This window comes from Drosophila gunungcola, unplaced genomic scaffold (assembly GCF_025200985.1).
Source record: "Drosophila gunungcola strain Sukarami unplaced genomic scaffold, Dgunungcola_SK_2 000084F, whole genome shotgun sequence".
NCBI lineage: Eukaryota > Metazoa > Arthropoda > Insecta > Diptera > Drosophilidae > Drosophila > Drosophila gunungcola.
The window spans coordinates 29,181-41,726 of record NW_026453246.1 but is presented as its reverse complement, the minus strand read 5'-3'; the positions used below and the strand labels follow the sequence as shown (position 1 = coordinate 41,726).

Sequence of the window (12,546 nt, the reverse complement as noted above, 5' to 3'; positions counted from 1 at the left end):
GAAGGCAAACGGCATGGAAAATCGCAATAATAATTTTGCCTTTCAGCTTCGGTTTCGGTTTCTGTGGCATCCGAAAAAGAAGAAGGTGGATTGTGTGGCTTGCGAACAAGGCCAGGGTGTGCATGTGCGTCCGCCTCAAGGATGCTGGCATCCAAGGATGCAGATGCGGATGCGGATGCCGATGCCCAGCCATGTGAGTGGACAGTTGCGGTCTCTCGGATGCGAACGCACCAATTATCCAGGGGTGACGGGATGATGGGATAATGGAATGATGGGATGATGGGGGGTGACCCACATCAACCGGCGGAATCGAAACTCACGGATTGCAATGCAGTTTGCAGATGCTCGACTACTCGAGAGCATCCCATCATATATTTTCGTTATGCTTTTGTCGGCTATAACAGGAGAAAAGGGATTTTGGTTACAGTAACAGTAGGATTAAATTGTGCAATGCTCATGCGGAGCATTATGTCCCATCCTTCTGCTCGTTGCTCGCCTTCGGGTCCGTTTGCATTTTCCGGGGTTAGTCGTGCCATATCCATTTACTCGTTTTCGGTTCAATCAATTTGGGGATAAGAAGCCTAGCAGCCGATGGCCTGCAGATAGCCCTGAATCTGCTCATTCAAAGCATGGCTTAAGAAAAAGAGTTGATTAGTTGAAATTCTCAAAGTTGTATGACAGCAACTACATACCCAAATCCCTTGCCACTGGCCGTTGACTTCTTGTAGAGCGCGGCCAGGAGGAGAATCTGTCCGGTCATCAGAAGCTCTCGTTTGCCGTAGTTCAACCAGGCCTTGGTTTTCACCTGGGTTGCCAGAAGTTCACGCTCCTCCAAAGGCTCCCGGATCTCGCGCCTGGAAGATTCACGACCCACTCGTTGGAAATATCTGTCCTCACGCCTTTGAACTGTTCGCTCTTCTCTTCGCAAATCATTACGGTCCACTCGATCCTCCCTTTGTTGAGTTGCTATTTCCTCTCTCTCACGACGAGTGTCTTCACGTTCCTCTCTTCTTTCAACTTCTCGCTCTACTCTTCGTAGATTATGGCGTTCTACTCGACGAGTGTCTTCTCGTTCCTCTCGTCGCTCTTTCATTTCACGCCTCACTTCTCGTTCTTCTCTTCGATCCACACGTCGAGTATCCTCGCGTTCCTCTCCCCTTCGATTTTCTCGCTCCTCTCGTAGTTCTTCCACCCGCCTGGCTGAAATACGTTCGACCCTTGAGAGATCTTCCTCCTCGCTTTGCTCCACCCTGCGCTCTGCTACACGTTCTTCCCTTCGTACTTCTTCACGTTCTGCTCTCCGTTCATCGCGGCGGATCTGTGATTGCCTGGTTTCTGCTCGCTCAACTGCAACCCTTTGCAGATCGTCTCGCTCTACACCACGATCACTTCGAAGGGATTCACTTTCAACCTGTCGCCTGGACATATCCCCATCAGTAGATTCCTCGATGCGTTGCTCTTGTCGACGAAGGTCTTCACGTTCCACTCGCTGCATGTTGTGCCTGTCTAGACCTTCGTCACTGCGGCTTTCCTCACGCTCCTCTCGCCTGGCTGAGTCTCGTTCCTCCCGCCGCAGATCACTACGCTCTTCTCGGCGATCATTTTCACGCACTTCCCTGCGAGGATTATCGCGTGTTTCGCTCAATCGACGAACTTCAAATCGAACGCGGTTCTCTCGCTCTTCGCGTCTGGCAGAGTCTCGTTCAAATCGTTGTTCTTCTGGTTGTTCAACTCGCACTCGAATGTCTCGCTCCATCCGCTGCTCAGATTCTCGTTCAGATCGCTCAACTGGTTCACGTTCCATACGCCTGGAGAATTCCGTTTCTACGCTGTCGTCACGACGATTGTCTCGCGCATCAATACGATTATCGCGTTCTTCACGTCTGGAAATTTCACGGAGTACTCGGCGTTCACCACGTCTCTCGTCTGCTGTTTCCCGACGAGTTTCGACCAGTCGCTTGTTGAATTCTTGTTCCTCCCGTCGGTCCAGGCGGTCCATTCGAGCTTCGCGTGGTTCATTGCGTGCAAAGCGCAATTCGCGCCGTTCTACTTGCTCTTCACGAACCTCACGTCGTTCTGCGCCATCACGAGACTCACCACGTTCTTCACGATTTTCACGAGGCTCTACTCGCTTCTCATGAACTTCCCGTGGATTCATTCGTTCCTCACGAGCTTCACGTTGCTTTACTCGCTTATCCCGACTCTCACGTCGCTCATCTCGTTCTTCACGAATTTCACGTCGATCTACTCGCTTCTCACGAGCTTCACTTCGCTGTACTCGCTCATCACGGGCTTCCCGTCGCTCTACTCGTTCATCCCGAGCTTCTCTTCGCTGTACTCGCTCATCACGGGCTTTGCGTTGCTCTACTCGGTCTTCACGCCTTTCATGTGGCTCTACACGCTCCTCACGAGTTTCACGAGCTTCACTTCGCTGTACCCGATCATCACGAGCTTCCCGTCGCTCTACTCGCTCTTCACGAGTTTCACGTCGCTCTTCTCGCTCCGCACGAGATTCACGAGTTTCACGAGGGGATGAGTCGAACCTGACCGTCGTTTCCTCGCGCCTCTCGTTCCCACGATCATCGCGTGCCACTGACTCCACCGGCACTGTGCTCTGTCGGTAGACCATGTGCTCGTCGTAGTCATCCAGCCGATGGTGGACATCCCAGCGGCGGCCACCGCAGATGGAGCTGCCGCAGGATATCCTACTGCTGGCCAGTGCCAAGGTCAGACAGCCAAGGTGGAGTAGCAGGAGCAGAACGCTGAGCCGAAGCCTCATCATCTTTGGTCGCAAATACTGTTTAGCCTCAGGTACACAAGAAAAAAAAGTTAGAAGATTCAGTTCGCTGCTGTTTCACCAGCAGGCTGCGCAACTGGAATGACTTGGCCAGAGGATTGTGACCGCTTTTATAGCAGAATACGGGCTAAGCATTTAATGGATAGCACTTCCTACTCGCAATTTGTGGTGCTGATTGATTGAATTCCGCTTATCGCACATGTGCACCACTGCACCGGCACCAGCAACAGCACCACCGAGATGATGAAGACGACGATGACGACCAAGTGGCGCAGACGCCGCTGTCCAATCGGGTGTGCCTAATGCGCCTGTTCCCATTTTTATTTTATGAATGAAGTAGAAAATTGCCAAGCCCATGACGTCACAAGGGGTATAGACGATATGTATGGGCAATAAATAAAATAGGGAATCGATTGGCGAAACTCATTAGGCAATCGTCGTGGTGACGTCAATATGGGGATGCTCAAACTCCAACTTCTCTCGAAAGCGAGTGCACAACTGCGATAAGCGCAATTCAATCAAAATCAAATTAGAGTGCACCGAGCACAAGGAGCTAACCCAATAATTGCGGATACTCCTGTGGCTCCTTAGCTGACCATCGGGGCGTAAAATTGCGCATCGACTTGGCAACTGTGTCCCCCGGACATGACCGTGAAATCATTGCGGGTATAAAAGCCAGCGATAGCAGCTCGCAGAGCTGTCAGTTGTCAGGATAATCCGGAGGAGAGCGGTCCCCCGAAATTCCGGTTGGCCTCGGAACCGGCGGCTTCAAGAGGATGGACCCAAGGAAACCGGCACCAAACTCTGCATCCTCAACGGACAACCTTCCAAATGGAGTACAGCACAACTAAGAATATCGTTTAACCAAGTATCACAACTAACTAAGTAACCAAACTCGTTATATATCTGCATCATATATATATATATTCATATATTAACCGAAATGGTATTGTATCCGTAGAAGACCACTAAACTCTAAACGTAATCGTAATCACTGTTAAACTTAGCCAGTTAAATGTTGCTGTTGTTTGGGATCGTATTGTCATGGAGCTGAAAGATTTGAGCAGCTTTTTCTCTTACTCGTCGATGTCTATGCATATAAAAACTACTCGTATATATGTATGCAACTTCTATAACAAACCCCTGATTCGAAAATATAATGCTAAGGATATAAATGCATTTGCTGAAAGGCACGATACAAGAAGCACATATGAATACAATGTTCGTTTATGGGGATCGCCCACAGCATCGGTAGTTATCCATCCAATCGTATGACTAACCAAATACCAAATAAATTGTACTCGTACTTTAATCAAACTTTGAGCAAAATTCAAATTGTTTTTTTTATTGAAGGCGAAATCTTTTGGGAAGCATATGCTTAAAAAGCAATGGCAATCATACTTGTTTTTAGCAAAAGTTACTTAAAAAAAAGGGGTTTCTTTGGATTTTCTTCAAGGATTTTAGTCTTTACTTAACAATCAAGGAGCTGCTGAGGAACTTCTGATTTCATACAGCTAAGCAAGGTTCAATTTCAGATGAAATTCTCTGCTGGATGAGACCCAAAAGTACCCCAAAAACTCCTTGATATCCTTCGTAACATTTAAAGAGCTTCTGCGAAACTTCTGGTTTCATCCAGCTAAGTAACACCCAATATCAGATGAAATTACCTAAAGAACCTTGATTTCTTTCTTAACATTCAAGGAGCTTCCAACGAAAAAAACTCCTGATTTCATCCAGCTGAGTAACATCCCATATCAGATGAAATTCCCCTTGATTTCCTATACCATATCGCAGTGGGTGACGAGCAGTGGCCGGCTGATCTTGCCGTTTTTCGTTCCATGGGCCTGCATGCACTCGATGACCTTGTCGCCGCGAATCACCCGTCCGAAGCCCACCCGCTGACCATTGGCCACCGGCAGGGGCTTGAAGCTGATGCTGAAGTTGATGGCCCCGCCGGGGAATCCATGGACGCAGTACTCCTTGGCGCAGGAGAAGACGTAGCCATGGCGTCCGTGGTTCATCACCCGTGCATCGAACTCCATGCGATCGTTCAAGCAGGGAGTAGCATGGCCAGTCGGATTTTTGCAGCTGCCCAGCAGATAGCATTCCAGCCAGAGCTGCGGAAAGATGCGGCGCACGGCGAACTCATGCGAACGCTGGGCCAAACAGGTGCGGACGAACTGCAGCACGACCAGCGGAGCGGCCTCCGTGTACAGCTGCACCACCACCTGGCCCAACGGCCGGCCGTCCATCAGGCCAAAGTGCAGGACAATTCTGGGCCGGAGTAGCCGCTTTAGATCGTAGTTGTCGAGCGGCAGCTCCAGATCCCAGCCATCGTACTTGGCGAACACCTCGCTCTCGGCCAGAGCCGATCGATTGGTCATCACACTGGGACACCGTCCACTGGACTGGGACTGCCGGTTGGGCCGCTCCCGCTGGGCAGCTTCGCTACCTGTCCGGTCCTGGATCCGCGTCAGCCGGTGGCCCAGCTGCATGTTCCGATGCTGCAGCTGGTCCAATCTTCGCTGCATGTGCGGCAGTGCCGATCGGGATACCAGCGGTGGAGCCTCCAGCGAGTCCAGTTGGCCGCCGGTGCGCTTAATCTTCGACAGCGTCAGCAGCAGGTGCACATTCTCGTTGGTCCGATCCAGAAAGTGGCGGGTATCCTGCTGCAGGACGTCGAATCCGCCCAGGGCCTTGGCATTCAGCAGCGGCGGTCGCTGGTCCACCAAGCTGGTGGCCCTCCTCAGGCGCTGCAGGTACAACCTATAGCGACTCAGCTGGAGTCGCCTCTGGTGTCTGGCGACCAAGGAACCACCGAAACTATCAAACATCTCCAAAAACAAGCGATAAAGTTACTTTTTTGGCTATATATATATATACGCATATATATCATACGGGTTGTGTATTGGAATACTGTGAATTTTTATTTGATTTCTGTCTTAGTTGTCCGCCTGCTTGAGTTTTTTTTAATTGGGGAGATCTATTTTATTCCATTCGGTTCTTAGCAGGGACCGTAAGTATTTGGAAAACCAACGCAGTAATCATTATGATTAAGTTTTATTTTCAAAAAATATTTCAAAAATAATATCAGCGTAAACAAAAGTCATCGACAATGATTACTGGGTTGGGCTTTAGTTTGCTTAAAAATATAAATAGCAGAGCCATACTGTCCACTCTATGGATTAGCTTCCTATAGAACTGACAGCAGCGCCCAAAAGAGTTTTAATATTTGTATTATTACGTAAAGGTAGGTGGTCGAAAAGTTAGCATATTGATTTAATTGCCATTTGTATAATTCTAGGCTATTTGGAGTATCTCATTTACGGGATTCAACATAAATAAAATGTATTTACGGTCCCTGGTTCTATGTGTTTTTTTTTTTTTTTCAACTTTTTTAAAGTTTTCTATCTTAAACACACAATAATTGGGTTAGGTAAAAAAAATCGACTGTTACACTGGTAAAATTAATAGTGCCCCAAAAGCACTTTTCTTCTAAATCAAATATATAATATTCAAATTGAGATCGCTTCGAATTTCTGTACTTCGATATTCTATATACATAAAATACTTATTCCTAGTACAACTTTCATTTCCCAAGCTATTTCTTTTTCTCTTTCTCTCTCTCTTTCATTTTCATGACTCACCCTCTCTTTCGCTCTTTTGTCGCCATCTCTCTCTCTTTCTATGTTGTGTGTACGCTTTTTGAACCATTCAATTTCTACATCGAAACATTGATATTTAAAATACTTTCTTGCTAAGAACTACAATAACATTAATCATGTTCTGTGTTTTTAGATATCTATCCTTGTTGAACAAAGGGCCCAGAATTGGTTTAGCCTTGAGTACCAGATTAGATTGCAGCTGGCTTGTGGGGGAGAAATCTTAAACCTATATAAAAGTTGTTGGCTAACTGATCACCGGTCGATACATACTTATTGTTTCCACTTTGAACACATTTGAATTTGCTTTGAGAAATCGCCATGGGCGTCAGTTAGAGTTGCATTTGATCGGGGAGCCACAATCTAACCTGGCAGCAATTGTCCTGGGAGCCTGGCTAAAATTGTATGTTTTTTCATTGGATGTTTTTTCTGCTTAGACGGACTCTAGTCGAAATTGGCTGGCATTGAACATGGCAATGTATCTTAAATCATCTCCCAAACACTACGAACTTCACTACTTGTTATTGTTCTCCTGCATCAGATCCTCGAGGGCCCCGTTGAGCCGTCCTTTGCTCAGGGCCTCCACCAGCATATGGAGTCGCTCCTCCCGCTCCGAGTGCCTCCTTTCCAATAGTGATACCTTAAAGTGCGTTTTTATTTTAGTTGCAATATGGGATTAGATCAAAACAATCAAATCTCTACTTGACTTGTTCTCGATTTGTTCTTGAACTCCAAATAGATCTTGATTGTTTGCGGGAAGTCGTTGTACCTTGGCTTTTAGGGCATAGTAATCCACGGGCACCTTGCGCCGCTTTTGGGTGGTCAGTGCCTCCTCCCGCTCGTTGAGTCTTTGCTGAAGAATTCGCACAGTCTCGTTGCAGGAGGCCAGCTCCCTTTCGTGGGCACTCTGCAGGGTCTTCAACTGATGTTGTAGAGTTAAGAGTTAAGTTATAGCTTGTAATATTTTCCAAGAAAACTGTTGAAATACTCACATCCTGCAGCCGCTTATCGTGTAGTGTTTTATAGTCAGCCTCCAGCAGGCGATATTTGTTTTGAGCCTCCTTCAGAGCCTGGCTTTCGGTGGCCGCCGGAATGTGGTCACTGTGGTGGTGGTGGTGATCATAGCCACTGGAGCGCCTCTGCAGGGAGCCACCGCTGGCCTGCGACCTAAGATCCAATTTGCTGCCTGCAAGACACAGAAACATATGTATTTATTACAAATAAGACGTAGTAAATATCCAATGAAATTTACAATAAGAAATCACAGACGAACCGCTAAGCACATTTAATTATGTAAGCTAATTCGGGGTTCATTGAGCTTCGTCTGGCCAAAGTTTTGTACGAAATTTTCACAAAAAGCATACCTATATTGCATAATCCGACAACGTTATGAAGAGAGATTTACATTTTTTGCACGCGCGTACGAAATTAAAACATACACTGATGATGCTATTTATACGGTTACCGTCGTCCGCTTTTGGCATTTACAATTATTAACAAAACAAATTTGACGAAGCGACGGCTCATTAATTAGCCACAAAAACCGCACAAGACAACATACAGCATAAAGCGAACAAAAAAAAGAAACAAAATTACAAACGCAGAAAAAGAAGTAATAAAACGGCCAACGGGCAGAGGCGGCTAACAAGTCATGGCATTATAAAACGTTTATTTGGGGGATGGAGGATGGGGATGGGGGAGGGGGGCTTAGAGATAGAAGAGGTGGGGCCGCTGAAGACCCGATCCAATCCAAGTCGATCCCCAGCAGCAGCGTCCACCGACCCGCAGCCAAAACAAACTCGCGTCGTCTTTGACTTTGACTTTCGCTTTCGAATTTTCTTTTTCGATGGCAGCCGATGGTAGCAGCAATAGCAACAAGACTCTCAATTCCGAATCGACAAAAGGTAAATAAACAAGCGTGGTCAGGCCGCACAGGTGACATAACCAACTGCCCGAGATGGGGTCTCCCGTATCGCCCCGCCCCGCCACGCCACGCCCTCCCGCCCACAACCCGCAGTGCCTCCACATACATAAATCGCATTCGACTCTGTGAATTCAATTTCGTTTCGGCCGCTTAACCCTAACAAAGCCATTTTTCTTAACAAAGTAACCAAATAATTCTGATTTGAATTAAAAAATACTCATCATTGATCATTTTTCCGAAATATTAAGCAAAAACAAATTTTAATTTCTAACACATAGTTTACTTTTCATTTGAAAAATTTTAATAACATTTATCTATTCTCCATCAAAATAATGAATTTAACATTTGACATTTTCAGATAAAAGTGGGTTTGGTTCCCTAGACAATATTAAAAAAAATATTTATTTTAAATCTTTTACAATTTAAGTTAATTTTTTGCTTAAAAAATATGAAATATTATGCTACACAATTAATACAGGTATATTTTCAATTAAGGATATATACAACAAACTAAATTTTAAATTTCTAACTATTTTAATGGCCTTTTTGTTTGGAAAACATTATCATTAAACCTTTAAGTTTATGTTCCAAATAAGATTACAAGATAAATTTAAATAAATTAAGACCTCATAGCTATAATTCAATTGAATTTGCCTGTATATTCTCTACTGCAGCTGAACATAGTTTAAATAAAATATTGAACAGATCTAAAAAATATATTGCTCATCTAAACAAGATCATTTGATGGGAGCCCCACAAAAGCCACGATTGTCAGTGGGTTAAGACGTCTTGGCCTGGCCGAAACGTGTTTGTCTTGGCCATTGGCCGATGGCGTTTGGCCGCTTAGCCGCTTAGTTGCGCTGCAATTGCCGTTTGAAACGAGTGCAAAAAGTGGTCAAAAGGCCGACAGCGTCGACAGCCGTACAATGATTTATTCCAGCAATTTATTTGCCGTCTCTACTAGAAGCGGTGGAGTGGAGTGGGCAGGGGGGGATACGTAGGGGAGTGGGGGAGTGGGGGAGTGGGGGAGGTGCTACCAAATGTACGTGCTGACCGGGCAGAGAAAGTCCATAAATTACCAGCCATCCATCGGCGACCGAGTGACACAAACACAACCGAAATTAGAGAGGGGGCTGCCATGGGATGGGTTTTGGTTTTGGGTTTCGGTTTTCGGTTTTTGGTTTTTGGTTTTTGGTTTATGCTTTTTGGTTTTTTCTTGCTGTTTTGGTTTAATGGATCTGCTAGTGAGTTAAGGATTTAGGGAGGGGCTAGCTGCTCACCTGTCTGGCTGCTGGAGCCACTGCCGTCCCTGTCCCGCTGCAGCTTCCGTATGGTCTTCTTGCACTCATCCAACTCCCGCGTAAGTCGCTGCATGGCCTTGTTTTTGATGGCCAAGTCCACGCGCATGCTCCTCACGGAGCTGAGCAGCTGGGCCTCCTCCTTGGAGCCACCGCCACCGCCTCCATGGCTGAGCAGCGAGAGCGTGGAGTCGGACTGCGAGATGGGCAGCTTGGAGGGACCGGCGGTGACCAGCGGGGAGCGCCTTTGGCCACCGCCACTTTGCTTCGAGTTCGGACGCGACGTGTTTGGCGTGGAGTTGGCCGTGCTGCTGGTGCTGCTACTAGCGGATGGGGCATGTGGATGTGGGTGGGCATGGAGGCCATGGCCATGGCCATGGTAGACGAGGGCCGGCGAGGGGCAGCCAATGGTGTTGGTGCTGTGATCCCGCGTCCCGTTCGCCGACTGCGTCTGCGTGCCCATCGTGGTGGTCATCGAGCTGGCCAATCCTCCTGTGCCAACTCCACTGCCCATGGGCTGCTCCTCACCCTCCACCGGCTCCGTTTGGGTGCAATTGTTGTAGTACCTATCCGCACGCTTTTGCATATAGCGATCCAAGGTGCGCACCTGCGATTCGATCTGCTCGTTCAGCTTCGTGTTGATCTCCTGCAGGCTGTGTGTGTAAAATAGGCAAAGAAATTAAACCCGAAATCGAGAAGCACCCAAAGTGGAGGACGACCCACCTCAGGACCTGCGTCTCCAGGTCCGCAATGTGCGTCTCGTATTTGGCCTGCACCGAATTGAAGCGCGCCTGGACATTGGCCAGAATCTGCTGCGCCTTGCGATCCTGCTCCTTGGCATCCGATTCCAGCTGGGCGATGCGCTGCTCCAGCAGCTTGCGACTGTTGGCGCTCTTCTGGTCGCCCAGCGGGCACATGCCCGGACTCTTGGAAGCCACTGTGGGTTAGAAATACATTTCATTTAAAAGTATACAAAAATAAGCACACGTTTGTACTCACGAAGTAATTAGCAACTATACTGACAAATAAATGGAATAGTAAAAATAAATATCCGACTATTGAATTCAACATTTAGTATTTAATAAATATTTTAAAACAATTACTAAATTATTACTTGAATTTACAAGGATTTTGTTTCCTAGATTACCAAAAATCTCAAACTTAAAACTATTGAAAAATATAAAAATACTTGGCAAAAGTGAAACAATGCTAAATCATTTGTACTAGCTAACAAAAACATTACCAAATATACAAATTTCAATTGATTGTATAAGTAAGTATATTGAATAAATTATTATTAAGTAACAAAATGCTCAAACTTAAAACATTTAATATAATTGAAAATAATTTACAAACCTCTTGATTAGGTAAAAAAATATACATAAATGCAAAATCATTACTGTAACTAAAATAAGTATTGCGAAACATTTCGATTTATATTTTTGTGGTTTCCTTTAAATATTACAAACTTGCAAACTTTAATTGATATAAAACTCTATTTACTTGTAAGGAACCATATTTATATTTGAAAAGGTCTAATTTTTATTTCGTTAAAGGTTAATAAAAGGGAACATAATTTATATTTAATGGTTTCTAACTATTTACTTTGTTTAAATTTACCAGCAATTAATATTGCTTTAAAGTGTAAAATTTAAGGATTTTTTAAATGGTTTTTGCCACACAAAATCTGAACTAAAAAATCTAAAGTAAAGGTCGAAAGTAATAATTTAAAAAAAAATTTTCTTGAAACATTCTTATAGTCTTCATATTTTTAATTTTATCTAAGTAATTTTAGCTTTTTATATTTTAGGGTCTCTAACCATTATTTCATTCCAAAATTTACCAACATATAAACTTTATTTGAAGTGCAAAATGGAAATTATCAATAAAAAGGTAAGCTAAACCAAAAAAAAACAAAGAAAAAAATCAAAATTCAAGCTCAAAAGGGTTCAAAAAACCGTCAATCTAATATTTTGCAATTTTTCCAAGTATTTGGAGTTTATTTGGGTTAATCCAGACGCACCTATCAGAGCGGAAACCGAGTCCGGATGCTTGCGCATGAGGATCCGCTCCATTTCGCGGCACTGGCGCTGCAGGTCCTGGATGACCCTACCGTCCTTCTCCTTGCCCTCGCCCGTCCGCCGGCGCTCCTGGTGCGCCTCCTCCAGTTCCTCGCGCAGCGAGCGCTGCACCTGGAGCGCCTCGCTGCGATCTCGACGAGCCGCTTGCAGTTCCGCCCGCAAGACATTGGCGCACTCGTTCAAATGCTGCACGTCCAGCTTGAGCATCTCGGACTCCTCCTGCAGCCGGCCATTGTGCTCGCGGAGGGCACGCTGCGTCTGCGACAGCGAGTCGCTCTGCAGGCGAACGGAGGCCAGTCGCTCCTCCGTGTCCTTCAGCCGCTCCTGCAGCTGTTCGATCTCCAGCTTGAGCGCATGCTCGCGCGAGACACTGCAGGCGATCTGCTCGATGGGCGAACTCAGGGTGCTGACCAGGTGCTTGGGCGAGTTGCCCACCGCCTTCTCGCTGTAGCTGGCCATCGGGCGGATGGGCTGGTTGTACAGGTGGGCGTGGCCCCTCGCCTGGCCACCGGGCGAACTCCTCACCGAGTGGCCGACGTCCTCTGCCAGCGGAGGAGCTGCTGGGGCGTCCACCTCCGCCTCGGTGATCTCCTCCATCTGAAAAATAATAATATGCATTCATTAAATATGGTTTTTTTTTTATAAAGAAATAATGTAATGGAGCATTACAAAAAGAATTAATGTTTTATATTAGTAATCTTCAAATATTCATAAGTACATCAAGAATAAGTTGCATTTATATATAATTTTAAAATGGTATGGTCGCTCTAAAAAAAAACTATAA

The 12,546-nt window shown here is 45.9% G+C and overlaps 3 protein-coding genes across 3 annotated transcripts in view; all 3 read right to left on the bottom strand.

The window, feature by feature from the left end:
• Nucleotides 1–323: 323 nt before the first annotated feature.
• On the bottom strand, nt 324–3,712 carry LOC128264886 (trichohyalin). Its single transcript, XM_053000593.1, has 2 exons — nt 693–3,712; nt 324–633 (listed from the first exon to the last, which is right to left on the bottom strand). Exons 1-2 carry the CDS (start codon nt 2,780–2,782, stop codon nt 582–584), a joined length of 2,142 nt encoding a protein of 713 aa, XP_052856553.1. The 5' UTR covers nt 2,783–3,712; the 3' UTR covers nt 324–581.
• A 46-nt stretch (nt 3,713–3,758) lies between these two features.
• On the bottom strand, nt 3,759–5,634 carry LOC128264898 (uncharacterized). The gene has a single exon (XM_053000611.1). It carries the CDS (start codon nt 5,629–5,631, stop codon nt 4,576–4,578), a length of 1,056 nt encoding a protein of 351 aa, XP_052856571.1. The 5' UTR covers nt 5,632–5,634; the 3' UTR covers nt 3,759–4,575.
• Nucleotides 5,635–5,714: 80 nt separating this feature from the next.
• The window catches only part of LOC128264906 (uncharacterized), a 31,756-nt gene continuing 24,924 nt past the window's right edge, over nt 5,715–12,546 (bottom strand). Inside the window, exons 2-7 of the mRNA XM_053000619.1 lie at nt 11,705–12,359; nt 10,405–10,618; nt 9,664–10,334; nt 7,452–7,645; nt 7,229–7,381; nt 5,715–7,099 (exon numbers count right to left, since the gene is read on the bottom strand). Coding sequence (XP_052856579.1) covers nt 6,974–7,099; nt 7,229–7,381; nt 7,452–7,645; nt 9,664–10,334; nt 10,405–10,618; nt 11,705–12,359 — 2,013 coding nt within the window. The 3' untranslated portion in view covers nt 5,715–6,973. The remainder of the gene's footprint in view (nt 7,100–7,228; nt 7,382–7,451; nt 7,646–9,663; nt 10,335–10,404; nt 10,619–11,704; nt 12,360–12,546) is intronic.

Excerpts from the sequence above, each read along its gene's own strand:
- LOC128264898 (XM_053000611.1), bottom strand. The coding sequence starts at position 5,631 with ATGTTTGATAGTTTCGGTGGTTCCTTGGTCGCCAGACACCAGAGGCGA.
- LOC128264886 (XM_053000593.1), bottom strand. The coding sequence starts at position 2,782 with ATGATGAGGCTTCGGCTCAGCGTTCTGCTCCTGCTACTCCACCTTGGC. Across the intron at positions 634-692 it reads GCCAGTGGCAAGGGATTTGG|CCATGCTTTGAATGAGCAGA; the intron begins GTATGTAGTTGC and ends CTTTTTCTTAAG.